General features: G+C 51.0%; 1 protein-coding gene across 1 annotated transcript in view; it reads left to right on the forward strand.

The window, feature by feature from the left end:
- LOC140390001 (kelch-like protein 6) overlaps positions 1-24,289 on the forward strand; it is a 69,168-nt gene that overhangs the window by 27,446 nt on the left and 17,433 nt on the right. Inside the window, exons 3-4 of the mRNA XM_072474763.1 lie at positions 1,874-2,323; positions 17,918-18,155. Coding sequence (XP_072330864.1) covers positions 1,874-2,323; positions 17,918-18,155 — 688 coding nt within the window. The remainder of the gene's footprint in view (positions 1-1,873; positions 2,324-17,917; positions 18,156-24,289) is intronic.

Below are 24,289 nucleotides of genomic sequence, written 5' to 3' on the forward strand. Positions count from 1 at the left end.
TGATCTCTTTTCCTCTGAAGGTAGTATATGAGACGCCACTGCTCCAACACCACACACTGAAGCATCACATGCAAGTTATAATGGTAACTTTTGGTTGAAATGTACCAACAACTCTGACTTCTTTAGTACATGTTTAGCTGACTGGTATATTTTTTCGCACTCTGGAATCCAATGCCAAGCTTGTTTCCCGCACAATAACAGTTTGAGTAGGGTTACTAGATTTGATACAAATTTTCTATAGTTGTTAATTATTCCTAGGAATGATCTTAAGGGCTGGATTCTCCTGACCCGCCCGCCGCAAAAACGCGAGCCGTGGACAATGGAGAAGTCAATTGACCTCGGGCAGGATTCCCCGGTCGCCGGGCGGATGCGGCCGGAGAATCCCACCCAAACTGTTTTACTTTCATTGGTCGTGGAGCCTCCATTAGCATTGTTGTCTGAGGGATGAATATCGGCTCAGACACTGGGGATAAATGTCCTTCAAAGAGCGGTAAGGGATCTCTGCATTTGAGAGATCTGACAGAGCCTCAGTTTAATGTCCCATTGGAAAGATATAACCTGCGACAGTACAATACTCCATCAGCTCTGCAGCGATGTAGCAGCCTGGTCTATGGAGTGGGACCTTCAAACCCAGATCCAGGAAGGTTACACTGAGCCAAAACTGTAAGTTGAAGTGTAGTTTCTGTTGCTTTACTGAATGTGCAGCCAATTTTTGACCAGAAAGATTCCACTCACAGCAATGAGGGAAATGGGCATTTATATTTTTTGGTGGTTTGAGTTGAGCGATAAGTACTTGACAGGAAACTGGAGAATTCCCTGCCCTTCATGAAAGTGATCTTTCACCGTCCTCTGAGAGGACACATTGAGCTTCAGGTTAATGTCTTATCCCAAAGGTGGCAACTCCGACAGTGCAGCATTCCCTCTGTACTGAATTGGTGAATGTTGACCCAGATTAATTAATTAAAGTTCATGTTTGAGGCTATGATCCCACAACCTTCTCTCTCTGAGACAATAGTGCTAGCAATGAGCCAAGCTGACATATGAGACGAGAAATCCATGCACACGTTGAAAATGGATGCGTGCGTTCGGTTCATGAGCTTGTCAACACTCACTTTCCCAAACACGGACATTAAATTGGGGTTTTCCACATCCTAAGAGTGACACGTCTTCAAGAATTATTTTAATGGTGGTAACGTGCTTTGGGACATCCTGAGATACTGAAAGTAGGACCTTATTTTTTTTCGAAGCCTAGCCCACTGGTTCGTTTGTTGGTGCTCTCATAAACAAAACTTTACTTTGGTGATCTCGGTGCCGGATTGAGGTGGGGTGGGAGATAGAGAGGTTGTGCTAGGGCTGCTACATTTGGCCTCAGTGCCCTATGATTATGGAAAAAACACCTGCAGAACTGGTGACTCCTATTATACTTGTGTGGACATCAAGATTGGGTTTGGCTGTGATACAACCCATGGTCACTTCGTCTTCCGATACTCACAGTGCCACCTCAATATGAGGGAGAGGCAGGAACAGAAAACCGAAGAGACAGTGAGGGGGCGGGAGGGGCGGAGAGGTGCTTTTTGTGACTACTGACTGTTGGAAGGGTGTTGATTACAGATCGGTATCTCTTAAAGAAGTCTCCATAGTTTTCTGTAGGTTTACTGTGAGTCTTTATTAATGGCTAGAACTATTTGCCCATGTACAGCCTAGAAGCTGTCTCCATGCTTCGGTCTATACACATCTCTGCTCAACACAACACTGACCCTGGATCAGGGTCATGTGTCTCTTACATCATTGTGTGTACTCAGTCCTACATTAACCTAATATATGCCAGACTCTTATACTACACTGACCTTGTGCCTATTTCCTTGTCTGACAGTTCCCGCGGATGGTGGATGCCTGCGCCAGCTTCCTCATGGAAGCGTTGCACCCGGATAACTGCGTGGGGATCCTCAGGCTGGCCGACACGCACGCCCTGGACAACCTGCGGAGGCGAGTCGAGAATTACATCATACAGAACTTCCCTCAGGTGCTGACTCACGAGGAGTTCCTGGAGCTGCCGGCGGAGATCCTGTCAGATATCCTCAGAAGCGACGAGCTCTACGTCACGGACGAGGAGCAGGTGTTCGAGACGGTGACCCGTTGGGTGCGCCACCGAGAGCCAGAGAGGCGGCTTCAGCTGTTCCAGGTCCTCAAGCACGTCCGCCTGCCTCTCCTGGACCCCTGGTATTTTGTGGAGCAAGTGGAAGGCGATGAAATTGTTCGGCAGAACCCAGAGGTGTTCCATTTGCTGCAAGAAGCCAGGATGTACCACCTGTCGGGAAATGAGGTCAGCCTATTGGATTAATCATTCCAACCTTTTCTTTCAGATTTTGCTAGTTTGTGCTGCTTAGATGCGGAAAAAGAACTTGCAATTCTTTTTTAGAAAATATTTTATTAAGGCATTTATAATTTTAACAATTTAACCACCAGGTATGAAAGGGAACAAAACAAGATAAACAAGACCCCCACCCAATAACAAACCCCAGCCAACATGGCTTACACAAACAGGACTTCCTTCCCCAGCCCCCCTTTCCACTGGTCTTCCTAACCTTATTCAACCCCCCATGCCCCCCTTTCCCTCCCCCCCCTCCTGCCCGCTGATAGCTTAATTTTTCTCGAAGAAGTCGATGAATGGCTGCCACCTCCGAGCAAACCCCTGCAGCGACCCCCTCAAGGCGAACTTGATTTTCCCTAGTTTGAGAAACCCCACCATGTCGCTCACCCATACCCCCGACTTCGGGGGTTTTGAGTCCCTCCATCCAAGTAGGATCCGTCTCCGGGCCATCAGAGAGGCAATGGCCAGGACGTCGGCCTCTCTCACCCCCTGGGCTCCCGGATCTTCCGACACACCAAAGATCGCCACCTTCACCTTTAATAGTTCTGACATGACGTCAGCAAATCCCTGCCAAAAAACCTTCATGCCCAAAGTATATGGACGTGGCTCGCAGGCTACCCGCACTGTGCCCACACCTATCCTCCACCTTCTCAAAGAACCTGCTCATCCAGGTCGCAGTCATGTGCGCCCTGTGGACCACGAGGATGCATTGACTCGCCTCAGGACTTCCTCCCATAATCCAGCCTCCAACTCCACACCCAGCTCTTCTTCCCATTTTCACTTCACTTCCCCAATCGGGGCTCCCTCCCACTCCATCAGTTCCTTGTAGATCTCTGAAACCTTTCCTTCCCCTACTCCTGCTCTCGACACCACCTTGTCCTGTTGCCCCTGGGGCAGCAGGTGGGGGAAGGTCGACACCGGCCTCCGCACAAAGTACCTCACCTGCAGATACCGGAACCCATTCTCACCTGACAGCTCAAACTCTTCCAAGCTCGGGAAGCCCTCATCGATAAAAAGATCTCCAAATCCTTCGATCTCCGCCCGCTGCCACCTCCGAAACCCCCCATCCAGACCCCCGGGAGCGAACTGGCGGTTACCACATATCGGTGCCCACACCGACACCCCCTCCAGCCCAATGTGCTGCCGCCACTGTCCCCAACCCTCAGGGTTGCCACTACTACCGGGCTTGTGGAGTACCTTTAAAAAAATTTTTTTTAAAAAATTCTCCTCCATTTTCAAATTTTTCTCCCACATTTACATCCATCAACAATAAACAATAATCAGCAAGATATGCCAGTCCCCATAATAACAACAACGATCCCATCTACCCACCAACCTCCAAACCTCAACCCGCATGTTTACATAAACAAATGACAAAAATAAATCAGGGATTACCCGTAGTCACCCTTAATCTTACACAGCTCCCCCCCACCCCAGGTCTCCAGCTCCTCCCGTCCACTGCCTCTTGTAAAACTCCTCCCCCTACCCTCGGTTCCTTCCCCCCCAACTTTCCACCCCGGCTAGACCACTCGGACCCTGTTCTGCCAGACTCCGATGGCCGCAGCCCCTCCCCCCACCTCACTCCCGTTCACTGGCCGGCACACACCGGCCAGCGTGGAGGCCCCCGCCCGGGTCCCTTTCTCACTTGCCCGGCCCCAGGAAAGCCCAAAGATCCCCTTTTAGCACACAAACCCCGCCTATCCACCTACACCCCAAAGAACTCTCATTTTGAGTGAAAGTCCCGCCTCTTCCCTTGTCCAAATATATACCACATTGGCTCCTTTAGTCTCTACACCCGCGCGCAGTGATACAAAAAAGAAGAAAATACAGTCATGAGGTTACATCGGCACATGGCCATTCCTCAATTTGTCAGTTCTGCCACAGTCCTTCTGCTTTCGCAAACTCCTCCGCTGCTTCCGCCGTTCCAAAATAAAAGTCCCTGAGCTTGTAAGTCACCCTCAGCTTAGCTGGATATACAATGCTGCACCGCACCTTGCTAATGTACAGTGCCCTCTTCACCCGGTTGAAGGCAGCCCGCCTCCTTGCCAGCTCCACCGTAAAGTCCTGGTATACACGTATACCAGCTCTAGCACACTGCACCACCCGTTTCTGCTTGGCCCAGCTCAGGACCTTCTCCTTCACCCTGTACCTATGGAAGCACAGAGTCACTGCCCTTGGCGGCTCACTCGCCTTTGGTACAGGCCTCCACGACCGATGAGCCCGATCCAGTTCATATCGGATGGGGTCCTCCCACTCCCCCAGTAGTTTTGCCAGCGTCGCGGCAAAATACTCAGTCGGCTTCGGTCCTTCAACTCCTTCGGGCAGCCCCACAATCCTCAAATTCTGTCGCCTGGATCTATTTTCCAGGTCTTCCATTTTTCCTCGCAGATCCTTGTTGGTATCCATCACCTTCCGCATCTCTTTCCCCATCGAGGCAAGTTAATCACCGTGCTGCAATAACGTCTCCTTCACTTCCTTCAGCGCCTCCCCTTGCTCTCGCACCTCCGCCACTGCGCTCGCCACCTCCGTCCTCACCGGGGAAACCGCCTCCTCCACCAGCACACTCAAAACCTCCCTCATCTCCTTCCTCACCGTCTCCATGCATTTCACAATCTGCGCCAACTGCTTTTCAAATTCCGCAGCCATCACCTTGGTTATTTCTTCAGCGTAAGCAGGGCGGCCTTCCCTGGTGCTCCAGCCTCCATTTTTCCTGGTGACCCCGTGGTGACCTTTCCACTCCCCGACGGACCTCCAGCTGGTTTTTTTTCGGCCGTTTTTCTGCACACCCTCGACATTTTTCTTTTTTTTTTTCCCTCCTGTGTCTTCTCAGTGCCTCCTCCGTGCCTTCTCCCTTCTTCTGCCGCCTCCGCGGACCCTGGGACCGGGCTTAAAGCCCTGAAATTGCCGTTCCCGAGAAGGGGGCTCTCCATTGTGCGGCCGCCTCCCGCCCACCGTCACTGGAAGTCGCGGACTTGTGGAGTACCTGGCCGGCGCGAACTGCAGAGGTGCCGTTAACAGTGCCCCGACACTCGTGCCCCTACATCAGGCCGCCTCTACCTGCTCCCAAATCGACCCTCCTCCACTACCCACTTCCTGACCATCGCTATGTTCGCCACCCAATAATAATTTATAAAGTTCGGAAGCGCCAACCCCGCCCCCCTCGTCCCCACTCCAGCAAAACCTTCTTCACCCGTGGGGTTTTACCTGTCCATACAAACCCCAAGATCACCGCATTCGCTTTTTTAAAGAACGCCTTGGGGCTAGAAATTGGTAGGCTCTGAAAGCCGACCAGGAACCTTGGAAGAGCCGTCATCTTCGCTGTCTGCACCCTCCCTACCAATGACTGCTGGGAGCGAATCCCTCCAAAAGTCCCCCTTCATCTGCTCTACCAAAACCGACCAAGATTCAGCTTGTGCAGCTGCTCCCATTCCCACGCCACCTGGATGCCCAAATACCGAAAGCTCCTCCCTACCACCTTGAACGGCATCGCTCCAATCTCTTCTGCCCCCTCGCCTGGATCGCAAAGACCTTGCACTTGCCCATATTCAATTTATATCACGAAAACTGGCCGAATTCCTCTAGTATCTCTAAATCCCTCCAGCCGCCCCCCCCCCTCCCCCCCCCCGCCCCTCCCCCTCCCCTCCCAGCCCCCTGGACTATCTCCTGCCAGATCCCCTGACACTCAGCGCCATCGGCAATGGTTCTATAGCCAGGACAAACAGTAGTGGGGAGAGTGGGCAACCCTGACCCGTCCCCCAGTGCAGCCTGAAATAATCTGAACTCACCTGGTCCAGCCGCACACTCACCACCGGTGCCTTGTATAACAACCGGACCCAGTCCACAAAGCCCTGCCCAAACCCAAACCTCCCCATGACCTCCCACAAATAGTCCCACTCCACTCGATCAAAGACCTTTTCTACGTCCGTGGTGATCACCACGTCTACCTCTCGTCCCTCTGGAGCATCATGATCACATTGAGTAGCCTCCTGATGTTGGCCGCCAGATGCCTCCCCTTCACAAACCCCAACTGGTCCTCCCCTATCACCCCTGGGATACAACCTTCTGTTCTCGAGGCCAAGATCTTAGCCAATAGTTTGGCATCTACATTTCGCAGAGAGATCGGTCTGTATGACCCACCTTGTTCCGGGTCCTTGTCCCGCTTTAAAATGAGGGAGATCGAAGCCTGCGACAATGTTGAGGGGAGCACTCCCAGCTCCCTTGCCTCATTAAAAGCCCTCACCAGCAGCGGCCCCAATACCCCCGAGAACGTCTTATAAAACTTCACTGGGTACCCATCTGGCCCCGGGGCCTTGCCCGATTACATTGCCTCCAGCTCCTCCACCACTTCTACCAGCCCAATTGGGGTCCACAGGCCCTCCAGCAGCTCCTTCGGGAACTCCAACACCTTGAAAAACCGCCACATCACTTCTGCCCCGGCTGGAGGTTCTGGTTCGTACAGCTTGCTATAAAAACTCTAAACACCCCATTCACCGCCGCCAGGTCCAATACCATATTCCCTCCTGCGTCCTTTACTTTCCCGATCTCCCTCACAGCCTCCTGCTTCCTCAACTGGTGTGCTAACATCCTGCTCGCCTTCTCCCCATACTCATACACCGCCCCTCTCACCCTTCTCAACAGTCACACCACCTTTCCCGTAGATAGAAGCCCAAACTCCATCTGCAGCCTCTTAGCTCCTTCGCTGCTGCCGACACCCTCCCCGACCTCGAACCCAACGGATCCAGTCGCGGATCCAGAACTAAACTAAATCCTCCCCCATGACCAGCCGATGCAAGTCCAGGTCGGGGATTCTCCCCAGCACCCGCCTCATAAATTCGACGTTGTCCCAGTTCGGAGCATAGATGTTCATTAATATCACCGGCATCCCCTCCAATTTCCCAATCACCATAATATACCTCAGCCACTATATTTACCACTTCAAATGCCACATGCTTGTTAATCTTATCAGTCTAGTCTGGTCTCCCACCTTCAGGTGGGTCTCCTGTAGCATGGTCACGTCCGCCTTCAAGATTTTAAATGGTGCGAATACCTGGGCCCTCCTGATTGGCCCATTCAACCCTTGCACGTTCCACGTGATTAATCTGGTCTGGGGACCCCCCCCCTATGGCCGATCACCCATAGCCCCTCTTAGGTCAGCCACCAGTCCGCGTCCTGCACCTCCTCAGGCCCGTCCTCGGGTACCCACTGTTATCAATCCACCTCCTACTGCTGTCAGCAGTTTATCCACCCTCCCCCTCCCACCAAGCCCCCAAAACAACAATCCCAAACCCCCACTAACCACCTGCTCACCCCCAACTGCGCTTCCGTGAACTAGCCCTCCCAGCTAGCCTGGTAGCCCCCGCCCATGGTGCCTAGCATCCTACCCCCCCGATTTCCCTACCCCCCCCCGCTCAGCTATCCTGCTAGTGCAAACAAAACAACCCCACCCCAGACCCAATCAAAGAGAACAAACCCCCCATCCCCCACCAAAGAACAGAATCAAACCCAAAGCAAAACAGTGGTCCCAAACACAGTATCACAGTGACCCAACCCAACCCCAGAAACACAGCGCCAAATCTCCTCCAAAATTCAATGTCCCCCTTCCCTGCCAGTCCATTGTCTCTGACAAACTCCATCGCCTCGTCCGGCGTCCCGAAATACAGTTCCCGGCCTTCATAGGTCACCCACAAGCGCACCAGGTACAGAATCCTAAATTTCACCCCCTTCTTGAAGAGCATCGGCTTGACCTTATTAAAGCTCGCTCTCCTCTTGGCCATCTCTGCACCCAGGTCCTGATATGCTCGAAGTTCACTGCTCTCCCAGGTGCAGCACCACAGCTGCCCGGCCCACCTCAAGATCCACTCCTTGTCCAGGAATCGGTGCAATTGCAGCACCGTCGCCCTCGGCGGCTCAGTCCCCTGCGGCTTCCTCATTAGCGCCCTGTGCGCTCGACCCACTTCCAGAGGTCGTGTGATCCCAGCAGCTTCTCCAACGTCTTCCCCACATATGCGCCGGCATCTGATCTGCTCCCTCGCTTCCCTCCGGCAGGTTCACGATTCTTAGATTCTGCCTGCGCCACCGATGCTCCAGGTCCTCAACCTTCTCTTGCAGCCGCCTCTGCTGATCCCGCATCAACCCCCAACTCCGCTGCCATCGAGGCGAGTTGCACCTTGTGTTCCCCCGCCACCCCTCCATCTTCTGGATCGCCGGACCCTGGGCATCCAGCTTCGTCTCCACGCGGCCGATCACCGCCTTAATCGGGTCCACTGCCCTGTCTCCTTTCGTTGCTGGGTGAACATCCCGTTCAGGAAGCCCACCAGCTGCTCCATTGACCACTGAGCCAGCAGGGCCGCTCCCTGCCCCTCTGCCATCTCCAGGCGTGTCACTGGCATCACACCAGCTTTTACTATCTGTTCCCCTCTTTTGCGACTGCTTCTGGTTCTCAGCTCCATGCACTGGTGGAACACTCTTTCCTACCAGCACTCCTGCACCTTTTTTCCTCCACACATCCACCTATTCACCGGGGAAAAGGTCAAGAAAAAAAACACCACTAGCAGGAGCCACCAAATATGCAACCACTCACACCATGGCCGCCACCGGAAGTCAAGAACTTGCAATTTTTATAGCATTTACACAATGTCAGGGGCATCCCAAAGTGCCTTGTAATCAACGACATAGAGTCACTGTTTTAATGTAGGGAATCGTGGAAGCCAATTGGTGTCTCGCAGTGAGAAACCTGACCAGTTAATCTGTTTTAGTGATAGTTGAGCAATGAATATTGAACAAGGATGGTGGGGGAGAATTCTTTTGCTCTTCTTTGAGACAGTACCCTGGGATTTTCATGTCCATCTGAGAGGATAGAGGGGACTCAGATTAATACCTAGTCTGAAAGATCTAATCTGACTGTGTAGCACTCCCTCAGTACTGCAGTCTCAGCCTGGATTGTGTGTTGAAGGTGCTGGACTGGGACTTGAACCCAGATCCTTCTGATTCTGAGCTACCACTGGTCTGATAGTTGGATTCAGTCAGTCGAGGTGGCGAAGAATGAACTCTCTCGATGGTTCGCCTGATAAAAGACACTGCCCAATGTGCTGCTGGGGCAGACAGTACAGACAACCCTGCTTCAACATAAACTGATATCAACTGAGCAATAGGTGACTTCCAAAGTGTGGAAAAGCCACTTTTTTTCTGGTGAATCCCTCAAAGTGTGTTTATGCACTTGACAGTTGAGTAAAGGTTTGGGCCTGAAAGTGATGCCCCCTACAGTCGAGCAGCTTGGTGAAACCTTTGGAGTGCCTTTTAACTGCCTTGACCTTAACTCTAATGGGGCCAGGCCCACATAGCCTACTAGTCCCCTCCAGTGTTTCAAACATTTTAACCAGATTTCCCTTCCACCTCGTGCGGCCTCATCCCCAAGGAATATAAAGCAAGATTTCCAGTTTCATTGGGTCTTCAGTTCTCTGGGGGAATTTTTGCACCTGTATTTCTGTGCAGAGTTGTGAGAAATATTAGGCCGAGAGTCACAGTATGCGTGGGCCCGATTCCCTGCTGCTCCCAGTGGGCAAAACGCACGGCTGAGACGGCAGATTCAGGAAACTACAAACTGTCCTCCTACTCAATCAATATTGAAGTTTGACCAATTCTTGCTTTCAGAGGTGAGGCTCCCCACCCTGAGATTTGAAAGGACTCTAACTACCTTGCTTTGATATTCAAAACCTCCTGGAATCCAAATGATTTTCAAATACATTATGCGTTTTTTTGGGGGGGGCTCTAATCCACGAACCTGAACCCACAAATTCAGTTTATCCAGCACACATGGCTTTTCCATTTTGACTGTATTTCCATCTCATACCCAGTGTGTTCTTCCTCCAACATGTTTGACACCCCCTCAACTGCTCCCTTTGTTTATTTCTTGTTCTAACCTTATTTGTATCAGATAGTTTCAGTTCTCCGTCCGAAAATTGCTCTAACATTTTTTACATGATCACGATGAGCTCATTGTTATACTTTTCCATTATCCTCCAACGAGTTTGCCCCATTGCAACTTTGGAAATTCTCATCACACTCACCCGTAATGCCTTCTGCTCACATCAAGCTATCCTCACTTAATCATTTTCTCACTTCACCTCCTAACATCTGCAGAACGATGAGTCACAGGAGTACCGAGAAGGATTTAAATAGAAAGGTTCAGTCAACAAACGAAAGCAATGCTGCTTTGAGGCAGGGAATACATCTAGCCCCAGGCAGGACCATCCGAAGATGCATGTTCCCTTCCTGCCTGGCTTTTATCGGTGGGTTTTAACCAGCCCCGCTGTTGGACCTCAGCCCCTCATTGGGGGAGCTCGTATTCCACGAGCCCCATGGGAACATCAAGTGGGTCGTCCCCTTGGGTCTCACGGGGGTTATTACAAGAACCAAACTAAAAGATCACTGGTTAGACCATTGTGAAACTGGGGGAAAAAAATTGGAACATATATGGTGCACACTCACCTAGATTTGGACAAATATTGCAGAAGGGTCCTGAGACATACTTAGGACTTATCTTTGCATATTTAAATTGGTCCAATTAAAGGGACACCTAAAAACAATGGAGATCAACAAAGCAGCAGGCATGCCGGTCAGGCATATTGGGCGTAGGACCTTGCACCCAAAAATTGGTATATGTTGCAATCATTTTACATCTTTAACCAGACATAATGGGTGTTTAATGGGGGGGAAAAGCAGAGGCCCATTTTGGGCATGTTTAGCGGGGTGTTTCTCGGCACTGTGACCCTGCTATTAAACTGGGCTTTTTTGGGGGGCCTCAAGTGAGGAAAGCCCTGCTGAGGCCACACTGAGCCTGATTGTCAGTACAGGAAGAGATCGGGCTGCCATTTTTAGATGGTGCCCCAATCTCACGGCCCCCCCACCGGGTCTTCTGGATACCCCCCCCCACCGCCATGCCCCAACTTGTTGATTAGTGGGTCCTTGAGTCTCCCTCACCCCACCTCATAAGGACAGGGCACCCTTGGGTCCAATCTCCAGCATGGGCAACCTACCACCTGGACACTTTGGCACTGCCAGTCTACCCCCTGGCCCAGGTGGCACTGGAGGCGAGGTCTCCGAGGCGCAGGCGTTCTATCCAGTGCCTTGGGAGGCTCCAGTGCGAACATATTTAAGTGAGCTTAACTGCACACTTAAATATGCAGGATCCAGATCCAGATCGTGATGTCTCGCGATTTCTCGTTAGACCTCGCGAAGCATCCCGAGCATTGTAAATCTCGCAAGAGGCCTCTCACGAGATTTACCAGCCTTGTCGCGACACTGAGTTAAGCATGACAAGGCCGTACGATCACAGCCAACATAGACCAACTTGTCCCCCATTATCTGTAAGAGAGAGAGAGAGACAGAACGAGAGACAGAAGGTTATAGGGATATATTAGGAGGGGAAAGTACAGCAAGTGGAAATAAGTGATAAAAGGGCATAATGGGTTGGGTTATCTTGAGAAGATAAATGCAATACCACATTCATTGAGTCTTCATCTCCGTTCCTATTTTTGGATGTGCAAATTATTTGGTGTTAAAGAATGTCATTAAAAGAGCTCAGTTTCATGAACATACCCAGGGATATTTTAGACCCAGTTTATTTTTGCTGAAAGATATATCACTACACTGCTTCTTCTGTCTCTTGGCAGCAACCCAACACAGACGTTGAACCATGTTTCTGTGTGTATGATCCCTGCCCGTAAAATGGTGCAAGTCGTGGTGATCCTTGAGGCTTATCTGTCGTCTCAGCAGCACTAACATATGTGGGTAAATCATGGAGCTATTAGTTGCTGGGAAAAGGGTTACGAAGAGGTGGAGAAGATCCAGCAAAACCGGGAGCAAATAAACCTGGACTTGGTACAACACAGGAGACAAGAGCTGTTACTGCTGGCAGGAGGCCATTCGGGGACAAAATACAGTAATAGGACAACAATAGCTTAGTCTTGTGTTTAAATGAACCTCAGGACAGGTCTGAGGTCGAACAGCTGCGGCATGGTAACACAGTGGTTAGCACTGTTGCCTCATAGCTCCAGGGTCCCAGGTTCGATTCCCGCTTGGGTCACTGTCTGTGCGGAGTCTGCACGCTCGCCCCGTGTCTGCGTGGGTTTCCTCCGGGTGCTCCGGTTTCCTCCCACAGTCCAAAGATGTGCAGTGTAGGTGGATTGGCCATGATAAATTGTCTTTAGTGTCCAAAAAGGTTAGGTGGAGTTACTGGGTTATGGGAAGAGGATGGAGGTGTGGGCTTGGGTAGGGTGCTCTTTCCAAAGGCCGGTGCAGACTCGACAGGCTGAATGGCCTCCATCTGCACTGTAAATTCTATGATTCTATGAAGACCTTAGCCAATTGGTTAGTAGTGCTCCTGGATGCTATCCCCACTCCTGATTATATTCTCCTTCTCCCACTTTGGGCTGTCCCTGCTGAATCTTGTCCAGAGTATGTGTTTTTTGAGCAGACTCCATTATGTATCCTGATATCTGTGGGACAATAAATATCTGGTTTCCTGGGTTTAACAGATGGTTTTCATTCTGTGCCGTGGACAATAAAGTATCCAAATATGGATAATGCAGTCTTGTGGGCAAAAAAACCAGGTGAGCTTCAGAACCAGCGAGGCCTCAAAACCAGCAAGGCCTCAAAACCAGCAAGGCCTCAAAACCAGCAAGGCCTCAAAACCATCGAGGCCTCAAAACTATCGAGGCCTGAAAATCAGCGAGGCCTCAAAAATGTCAAGATATAAATCCAGGAAGGCCTCAAAAGCAACAACTGGAGCATGTTGAAAAGCCTTGGCATTGACATGTTGGTGACCAATGGCAGGAGTCTGGGGGAGGGGCAGTTGAAGGTGGGAGGTAACGTAATGACAAAGCTCCTGGAATATACCCAGCAGTGTTAACTTTTCAAGTCCATGTGACTCTTCTTCAGAGTTAAAGCGAGGGAGAAATGTGATGGATTATGTATGGTGGAAAAGGGAGTGGATCAGCTGAAGCAGAGTAGAAGGTCAGTGATCGGTGGGAACTAGGAGAGTAAAGTCAGTGTTCAATGAAAGCAAAACTGAAGAACAAGTGACAGATGGCCCTGAGGGGGAGGGGAAGAATTAATTTTTTCATTGGGACAAAAAATGTTTTGGGATATTAAAAGAAAATTGAGATGGAGGAGAAAGGTCGGAGTCTAAAATTCTTGAACTCAATGTTGAGTCCTGTGGGCTGTAAAGTGCCTAATCGGAAGATGAGATACTACTCCTCTGGTTTGTGTTGGGCTTCACTAGAGCATTGCAACAGGCTAAGGATGGGACATGTGGGTATGAGAGCAAAGTGCTGAGTTAAAATAGTAAAGACAGGAAGATTAGGGTCATGCTTGCGATTTGAGCGAATGCGTTCTGCAATGTGGTCACCCAGTCTGCATTTAGTTTCCTGAATGTGAAGGAGACCATATTGGGAGCAGTGAATACAGTCGAGCAAATTGAAAGAGGTGCAAGTGAAATGCTGCTTCAGCTGCAAGGATTGTTTTGGGGCCTTGAACAGTGAGGAGGGAGAAGGTAAAGGGGCAGGTGTGGCACCTTCTGTGATTGCAAGCGGAGGTGCCGTGGGAGGGGAATGAGGAGTTGGGATGATAGAGAAGAGGACCAGAGTGTAATGTAGGGAGCAGTCCCTGTGGAATGCTGTCAGCTGGGGTGACGGGAAGATGTGTTTTGTGGTAGCATCATGCTGGAGCTGGCTAAATGATGGAGGTTGACCGTTTGGTTGTGGAGACTGGTGGTGTGGAAAGTGAGGACAAGGGGGACCCTATCCTGCAGCTGTACTCCGCTTGGGCCTTTGTGATTGGCCCTTATCACTGTCAATCACTCTCATACCCACCCACCCAACTCCTTGGAGAGGCAATGTGGCCTTGAAACAATTAAAGCAGTGAAAAGGGTGTTTACCATAAGAACAAGCCAGATCTACCATCACTGCCTGTTAAACTATATGGCATTGGGAGTGCTGGGAGGATTTCAACTGCCCAGAGACCAAATTTGACTTGCTTTGATTAACAAGTTCAGCTGTCCGTTGCACGGAACATGGTGGCACACTCCAACTGGCCAATCACCTTGGTATTCACCTTGTTATGCAGGATGAAGGTTGTCGGACATATTCCTGGGGTGGGCGAGAAAAGGCAATCTGTTTTCTTTTCTTGTGGGGGATGATATAAGAGTTGGGGTACAAATAAAGTTAATGCGGCTGGACAGTGCCAGAGGAACAACACAATTAGAGCTGTCTCGTGGAAGACCTGTTAGGGAAAAACATTTGCTGCCCGCTCTGGATGCCAGAGTTTCCGCGCATGTGGGAGCGTCTCGGTGAAACTGCTTAATGGTCGGTATTCCGATTTGCAGGGTGCAGTGCAGTGTGAGAGATCTTTTGGGGGGGGGAGTTCTTGCAGACAGTAAATGGAGCATGAGGGTGAAAGGGAGGGGAGAGCAAATGAAGAGAATAGACACTGTGTGAGGTTAAGTACTGACAGAAATCTCTGATGTGGTTCATGTGAGAGGGAAAATCTACAAACAGCTCATCTGAGTCATTTTGAGTGAATTGGTGGGGCACCTTGTCACCGTAGCAGTTAGCACTGCTGCCTCACAGCGCCAGGTACCCCAAATCAATTCCGACCTTGAGTGACTGTCTCTGTGGAGTTTGTGCGCTCTCCCTGTGTCTGCGTGGGTTTCCTCTCACAGTCCAAAGATGTGCAGGTTAGGTGGATTGGCCACGATAAATTGTCCCTTGCTGTGGTTAGGTAGGGTTACTGTGAAAGGGAGGGGAAGTGTGTCTAGGTAAGGTGCTCTTTCAAAGGGTTGGTGTAGACTCGATGGGCCAAATGACCTCCTTCTGCACCATAGGTATTCTATGGACTGTGCTGAAATAAGTACCCTTTATACAACAGTTTCAACTATTGACCTCAAAACAAGGTTTCCATCCCCAGCCTCATCTCTCGCCCCATCTATGTTCCCTGTTAATCGAGGTGGAGAGACACATTTAATCTTTTTAAGGGAAGTGTCTCCTTTCCTTTTTCTTTATAAATTTAGAGTACCCAATTATATATTTTTTTCCAATTAAGGGGCAATTTAGCGTGGCCAATCCACCTAACCTGCACGTCTTTGGGTTGTGGGGGTGAAACCCACGCAGTCACGGGGAGAATGTGCAAACTCCACACGGACAGTGACCCAGAGCTGGAATTCGAACCCGGGTCCTCAGTGCCGCAGTCCCAGTGCTAACCACTGCACCACGTGCTGCCCAGTGCCTCCTTTGCTAATTGCACTGTCCTCAATACTGCACCAGAGGAATATATATGTTTTACAAGCATTACATTTGTCTTGTATTAGTTATGGTGACATAGGTAATTACCTGATATCCCATCAACCACTTGCATTTAGATAGAACCAGTAATGTAGTAAAATGTCCTAAAGCACTTCAGAGGAACGTACTCAAGGCACAAAATCATCACTGAATCAAAGGAGGGAAAATGACGTTGGGATTCTCCATTGTGAGTCCGCCCCGCTGCCAGCCAGGTCGGAGAATTTTGGCACCCCGTTTGATAGCGGTGGGATTCCCGACTCCCACTGCTGTCAATGGGGGTTTCCCATTGAAACCTCCCCACGCCACCAGGAAATCCATGGGCAGGGGTGTGCTACCCCAGGAACCAGAGAATCCCGCCGCGTGAACAGTGGGAGAATTCCGTCCACGATGACACTTGGGGCATGAAGCTTGATAGGCTGGGGTTGTTTTAGCGGCCTTATCTGCCTGCCCTGCTGTCTTCATGGATCTAGAGACACACACCGCAAGATCTCTCTGATCCTCTATACTTCCTAGCATCCTGCCGTCCATTGTATATTTCGTTGCCTTGTTAGTTCTCCGAAAATGCATCACCTCACACTTTTCATGGTTAAATTCCGTTTGCCACTGTTCTGCCTATCTAACCCATCTATATCTGTAATCTAAGGCTTTCCTCCTCACTATTTACCACACCACCAATTTTCGTGTCATCTGCGAAGTTACTGATCATACCCCCCACATTCACATCTACATCATTAATGCACACTCCAAACAGCAGGGGATGCAGCACCGATCCCTGCAGAACACCACTGGGCACAGGCTTCCAATCACAAAAACAACCTTTGATCATCACCCTCTGCCTCCAGCCACTGAGCCAATTTTGGATCCAATTTGCCAAATTGCCCTGGATCCCGTGGACTTTTACCTTCCTGATCAGTCTCCATGTGGGACCTTTACAGAATCCCACCCAATGATAGCCTGTTGAGTTGAATATGGCTCTTTGTCAGTTCAGAAAAGAGTCATGCTGGGCTCGAAACAGAAACTCCTCTCTCCACGGATGCTGCCAGACTGGCTGAGAATTTCCAACACTTTCTGTTTTTATAACATCTGGGAAACTCCCCATGCAGCTCTTCAAAATAGTGCCCTCAGATCATGGGGCGAGATTCTCCACTCCCGCGCCGGTTGGGAGCATCGCCTGGGCCGCCAAAATTTCCCGGGACGCTGGTCCGACGCCCTCCCGCGATTCTCCCAAGCGGCGGGAACAGCCCCGTCGAGTTCCGCGGGCCGCAGGCCGGAGAATCGCCGGACACACCCAAAATGGCGATTCTCCGGCACCCCCGCTATTCTCAGGCCCGGATGGGCCGAGCGGCCAGGCCAAAACGGCGGGTTCCTCTCGGCGCCGTCCACACCTGGTCGCTGCCGTCGTGAACGGTGCGTGAACGCTGGGGGGGCAGCCTGCGGGGGGTGGGGTGGGGGGGGGGGGGGGATCCTGCACCGGGGGGTACCTTAAAGTGGCATGGCCCGTAATCGGTGCCCACCGATCGTCGGGCCGTCCTCTCTGAAGGAGGACCTCCTTCCTTCCGCGGCCCCGCAAGATCCGTCCGCCATCTTCTTGCGGGGCGGACTTAGAGAGGACAGCAACCGCGCATGCGCGGATGACGCCAGTTATGCGGTGCCGGCCGCGTCACCTATGCGGCGCCGCCTTTACGCGGGCGACAAGGCCTGGTGCGTGTAGATGATGTGGCCCCGATCCTAGCCCATTGTCAGGGCCTCAATCGGTCGGGATCGGGGCCGTTTCGCGCTGTCGTGAACCTCGACGGCGTTCACGACGGCGCGGCCACTTCGGCGCGGGAGTGGAGAATCCCGCCCATGGTGTCCACCTGAGAAAGGCAGACAGATCTCAGCTTAACATCTCATCTAGAAGTTGGCACCGTCTGACAATGCAGCACTTCCTCAAACTGGCATTTCGCTGCCAGCCAAGATTATGTACTCAACCTCCTGGAACATGAACTCACAACTTTCTAACTCCCCCCACTGAGCCATGGCTGACATCTGAGGCCCATCCTGGTGCCAACACCTGAGGCAACAGTGGCGATCGGCTCAATGATTGAGCCTGAAACCTTGGTGTGACAGAAAAGAATAAAGTTTCTGATCTTGAAGCTGGTTCAGGATAATTCAGAAGAAAGGAATAACTCGACCCCGATACTTACCCTTTATTTTCTCATTGGTGCAGATCATTTCAGAGAGGACGAAACCCAGGATGCAGGAGTTCCAGTCGGAAGTCTTCATGATAATCGGCGGCTGCACCAAGGACGAGAGGTTTGTGTCAGAAGTGACCTGTTTGGATCCTCTCCGGCGAAGTCGCCTGGAAGTGGCCAAGTTGCCCATCACAGAGTTGGAAATGGAGAGCGAGAACAAGAAGTGGGTGGAGTTTGCTTGTATCACATTCCGTAATGAGGTCTACATCTCAGGTGAGCTGTGAGTTTAGAACCACCGTCAAATGCAATGATTCTTTCCATTCTCTTATATTTCACTCACCAAGGTGAGCGGGGAATAAAGAGCAAGACTTCAGTGAGGAGAGTGGGGCATAAAGAGTGAGATTTCCGTGAGGAGAGCAGAGAATAAAGAGTGAGACTTCAGTGAGGAGAGTGAGGAATAAAGAGTGAGATTTCAGTGAGGAGAGTGGGGAATAAAAAATGAGATTTCAGTGAGGAGAGAGAGGAATAAAAAATGAGATTTCAGTGAGGAGAGAGGGGAATAAAAAATGAGATTTCAGTGAGGAGAGAGGGGAATAAAGAGGTGAGATTTCAGTGAGGGGAACAGGGAATAAGGAGAGAGATTTCAGCGAGGAGAGTGAGGAATAAAGAGCGAGACTTCTGTGAGGAGAGCAGGGAATAAAGAATGAGATTTCAGTGAGGTGAGCGAGGAATAAAGAGCGGAATTTGAGTGAGGGGAGCAGGGAAGAAAGAGCGAGATTTGAGTGAGGGGAGCAGGGAAGAAAGAGCGTGATTTCAGAGTGGAGAGTGGGGAATAAAGAGCGAATGTTCAGTGAGGAGAGTGGGAGTAAAGAGCGAATGTTCAGTGAGGAGAGTGGGAATAAAGAGCGAGACTTCAACGAGGAGAGTGGGAATAAAGAGCGAATGTTCAGTGAGGAGAGTGGGAAACAAAGAGCAAGATTTCAGTGAGGAGAGTGGGAATAGAGAGTGAGATTTCAGTGAAGAGAGTGGGGAATAATCAGTGAGATTTCAGTGAGGGGAACAGAGAATAAAGAGCGGGATTTCATTGAGGAGAGTGTGGAATAAAGAGTGAGATTTCAGTGAGGAGAGTGGGGTATAAAGAGCGAAATTCCAGTGAGGAGAGTGGGGAATAAAGAGCGAAATTTCAGTGAGGAGAGTGGAGAATGATATGTTAGGCAGGTTGGTTCGATGTGGACTGCACTCGATGCAGGGAAGCTAGAAACAGATGTCTAACACTGGAGAAGATCCAACACTGTTTTATTCAACGATAGAACTGATATACATATTCAGCTGTGGGTCGACACTATACTGAACTGACTGGAGATCTTTTAGTAGCCTGACCAGACTTACTAGCTACCACATGGTGTTTGTGCTAGCTAGCTCGTGGACTCTGACTGTCTCAGTGGCTGGGTCCCGAGAGAGCGGGAAACTTAGTGCCCTCTGGCTTTATAGTGGTAATGTCCTGTCTGGTAATTGGCTGCACAGTATTGTGTGCTTACTGGTCATCCTGTGTGTCAATCACTGCCTGTCTGCATCTCATTATATACATGAGTGGATATTATGACATCTCCCCCTTTTTTTAGATAAATAAATACTAAGTAAGGTGTGCGTATATATGCCTGACTATATACAAAAGGTGTCTAAATGAACGTATATACATAGGAAGGTGTCGATAGCGCAGAGACATGGCAAATGAAACAATATTTACAGAGGTTAAATTGATGAAGTCACAAAATGTACAAAAGTTAAGTCGACAGATTCAATCTTTGTGGTGGGCGACGAATTCTTGTCGATCGCCGCAGAGGTGGATCAGGAGCCGCCTGCACGTGGATAGGCAGGATCGCTGCCATCGCGGTGGTCGCATGGGCCAGCAGGATTGCTGGTAGATCGGTAGCCTCGTGGTAGGGTATGTCCGGAGGAAGCATCGTGCGCGGCGGGGCACTTCGGTCAGGTGGTGGGCATGGAACTCTTCGCAATGCCCGTCTGTTGCGCCGTAGCAGGGAGCCATCAGCCATGCGAACAATGAAAGACCTCGGGGCAACTTATTTGACAACAACAGCTGTGGCTGACCAATCGCCCTCAGGCAACTGGACGCGAACATGATCGGCTGGAGCCAGCTCAGGTAAATCCGTGGCATGAGCGTCATATACGGCCTTCTGTTGGGCCCGGGACTGCTGCACTTTTTGTAGTACCGTGAGGTGGTCAAGGTCTGGAACATGGATGGCTGGAACTGTGGTCCTCAGAGTGCAATTCATGAGCATCTGCGCTGGGGACAACCCAGTGGACAGTGGGGTGGCCCTGTATGCCAGCATTGCCAGGTTGAAGTCGGAGCCTGAGTCTGCAGCTTTGCACAGCAACCACTTGACAATATGGATCCCTTTCTCGGCCTTCCCGTTTGATTGCGGGTAGTGGGGACTGGAGGTAACGTGATGGAAGTTGTAGGACTGTGCAAAATCAGACCATTCCTGGCTGTAAAAGCATGGACCATTGTCGCTCATTACCGTGAACGGTATCCTGTGCCTGGCGAACGTTTCTTTGCAGGCTTTGATGACCGCCTTCGACGTGAGGTCGGACAGTTTCACCACTTCTGGGTAACTGGAGAAGTATCGACCAGGAGTACGTAGTCACGCCCCTTGGCGTGAAAAAGGTGTATACCTACTTTGGACCATGGAGAGGTCACGATCTCGTGCTGTTGCAGTGTTTCCTTGGGTTTAGCCGTTTGAAACTTCTGACAGGTAGGGCAGTTGAGGACTGTGTCGGCAATGTCCTGGCTGATGCCCGACCAATAGGCCGCCTCCCGAGCTCTGCGTCGGCATTTCCCGACTCCAAGGTGACCCTCATGGAGTTGACCCAGCACCATAGCCCGCATGCTTTGAGGAATAACGATCCTGTCGAGTTTCAGAAGGATTCCCTCCACCACCGTCAGGTCGTCTTTTACGTTATAGAACTGGGGACATTGTCCCTTCGGCCAGCCATTGGTAAGATGCTGCATCACATGCTGCAGCAGAGGGTCCTTGGCCGCCTCCTCACGAATTTGGACCACCCGTTCGTCAGAGGCCGGAAGGTTGGTGGCACACAACTGCACTTGTGCTTCTATGTGGCAGATGAAGTCACTTTGTTCACATGGTGTGGTAATGGACCGGGATAGGGCATCTGCAACGACCAGCTCTTTGCCTGGCGTGTAGACAAGTTCGAAGGCATAGCGGTGTAGTTAAAGAAGAATTTGCTGTAACCGAGGTGTCAGGTCATTTAAATCCTTCTGGATTATATGGACTAGAGGCCTGTGGTCCGTTTCTACCGTGGATTTTAGCAGGCCGTAAACGTAGTCGGGAAACTTGACTATCCCTGTCAGGAGGCTCAGACACTCCTTCTCAATCTGAGCGTACCGTTGCTCAGTGGGCATCATGGCCCTGGAGGCATACGCCACTGGAGCCCAGGACGAGGAGTCATCTCGCTGAAGGAGCACCGCCCCAATGCCGTCCTGGCTTGCATCAGGCGATATCTTTGTTTCCTTGGTTGGGCCGAAGAACGCTAGAACCGGGGCTGTGGTGAGCTTTGCTTTCAGCTCACGCCATTCCGCTTCATGTGTGGGCAGCCACTGGAATTCCGTCGACTTCTTGACGAGGTGGCGGAGGGCCGTGGTGTGGGATGCCATATTGGGAATTAATTTCCCCAGGAAGTTGACCATCCCGAGGAAGCGGAGGACCGCCTTCTTGTCCTCCGGGGTCTTCATGGCGTTGATCGCCGAGACCTTGTCGGCATCTGGCCACATGCCCTGCTGCGAGATGTGGTCACCCAGGAACTTAATATCCGATTGACCAAATGAGCACTTGGCCCTGTTGCCAAGTGTTACCATACTGTGCCATACAACCTGAAGGTTGCATACGGACTGTGCCATACAACCTGAAGGCTTCTCAATTCACCGGGTGGACCGCACGGCATCATCAGGCAAAGCGAAGGGTGGAGGGGCTTGCCTCCTTATCAACTCCTCCTGGTGCTTGGATGTGGCGACTCTGGCAACCTACTGCTCCCAGACCTGAAATATCTGACCGTGAAGTGCCGCCCATATTATCTTCCACGTGAGTTCACTTCAGCCATTATCACAGCGGTCTACATCCCACCCCAGGCAGAAGTGAGGAAGGCGCTGGACGCACTATACACAGTTATAAACAACTACGAAACAGAACACCCGGAGGCCTTGTTCATCGTGGCCGGAGACTTCAACAAGGCCAACCTCAAGAGTGTACTGCCAAAATTCCACCAGCACATCTCCTGTCCAACCAGGGGTGACAACGCTCTTGACCACTGCTATTCAAAAATCAAGGGCGCCTACCGTTCCATCCCCCGACCGCACTTTGGGAAATCAGACCATAAGACAGTGCTCCTTCTCCCAGCATACAAGCAGAAACTCAAGCGGGAGAATCCAGCTAAGAAGGTTGTGCAGTGCTGGTCCGAGGAGACAGAAGAGCTCTTATGTGACTGCTTAGAGACAGTGGGCTGGTTCATATTTAAGAACTCAGCGACCAACTTAAATGAGTATGCCACCACCGTCACAGACTTCATCAGCAAACGTGTGGACGACTGCGTGCCAAAGAAAGCAGTACGTACGTCCCCCAACCGGAAACCATGGCTCAATCGCAAGATTGACTCCCTACTGAAGGACAGACCTGAGGCGTTCAAGGCAGACGATCCTGACCTATACAAGAAATCCAGGTACGACCTCCGCAAAGCCATCCGAGATGCCAAGAGAGAATATCAAACCAAGCTAGAGTCACAGACAGACTCTCGGCGGTTGTGGCAAGGACTAAACAACATAACGGGCTACAAAGCGAAGCCGAACAGTATCTCTGGCAGCAGCGCACCCCTCCCCGATGAACTCAATGCATTCTATGCTCGGTTCGAGCAAGTAACCAACAATCCACTGGCGAGTGCCCCAGCAGCCCATAACTCACCCATATCCACCATCACAGCTTCCAAAGTCAGATTGGCCTTCCTGAAAGTGAACCCTCGGAAGGCGACGGGCCCGGACGGGATCCCTGGTTGTGCACTCAGAGCCTGCGCGGACCAGCTGGCAGAGGTATTCGCGGACATCTTTAACCTGTCCCTGCTCCACTCCGAGGTCCCCACCTGCTTCAAGAAGACCACCATCATACCGGTACCAAAGAAGAACCAGGCAACGTGCCTCAATGACTACCGTCTAGTGGCCCTGACTTCAGTCGTAATGAAGTGCTTCGAGAGGTTGATCATGAAGCGCATCACCTCCATACTCCCAGAACGCCTTGATCCACTGCAATTCGCATACCGCTGCAACCGGTCCACATCAGACACCATTTCCCTGGCCCTACACTCATCCCTAGAGCATCTCGAAAACAAGGACTCCTACATCAGACTCCTATTTATTGACTCCAGCTCCGCCTTCAACACAATAATCCCAGCCAAGCTCATATCAAAGCTCCAAAACCTAGGACATGGCTCCCCACTCTGCAACTGGATCCTCGATTTTCTGACCAACAGACCACAGTCAGTAAGAATGAACAACAGCACCTCCTCCACAATAGTCCTCAACACCGGGGCCCCGCAAGGCTGCGTACTTAGCCCCCTACTCTACTCCCTGTACACACACGGCTGTGTGGCAAAACTTGGTCCCAACTCCATCTACAAGTTTGCTGACGATACGACCATAGTGGGCCGGATCTCGAATAACGACGAGTCAGAATACAGACGGGAGATAGAGAACCTAGTGGAGTGGTGTAGCGACAATAATCTCTCCCTCAATGCCAGCAAAACTAAAGAGCTGGTCATTGACTTCAGGAAGCAAAGAACTGTACACACCCCTGTCAGCATCAACGGGGCCGAGGTGGAGATGGTTAGCAGTTTCAAATTCCTAGGGGTGCACATCTCCAAAAATCTGTCCTGGTCCACACACGTCGACGCTACCACCAAGAAAACACAACAGCGCCTATACTTCCTCAGGAAACTAAGGAAATTTAGCTTGTCCACATTAACCCTTACCAACTTTTACAGATGCACCATAGAAAGCATCCTATCTGGCTGCATCACAGTCTGGTGTGGCAACTGCTCAGCCCAGGACCACAAGAAACTTCAGAGAGTCGTGAACACCGCCCAGTCCATCACACAAACCTGCCTCCCATCCATTGACTCCATCTACACCTCCCGCTGCCTGGGGAAAGCGGGCAGCATAATCAAAGATCCCTCCCACCCGGCTTACTCACTCTTCCAACTTCTTCCATCGGGCAGGAGATACAGAAGTCTGAGAACACACACGAACAGCCTCAAAAACAGCTTCTTCCCCACTGTGACCAGACTCCTAAATGACCCTTTTATGGACTGACCTCATTAACACTACA

This window comes from Scyliorhinus torazame, chromosome 14, assembly GCF_047496885.1.
Source record: "Scyliorhinus torazame isolate Kashiwa2021f chromosome 14, sScyTor2.1, whole genome shotgun sequence".
Lineage (NCBI taxonomy): Eukaryota > Metazoa > Chordata > Chondrichthyes > Carcharhiniformes > Scyliorhinidae > Scyliorhinus > Scyliorhinus torazame.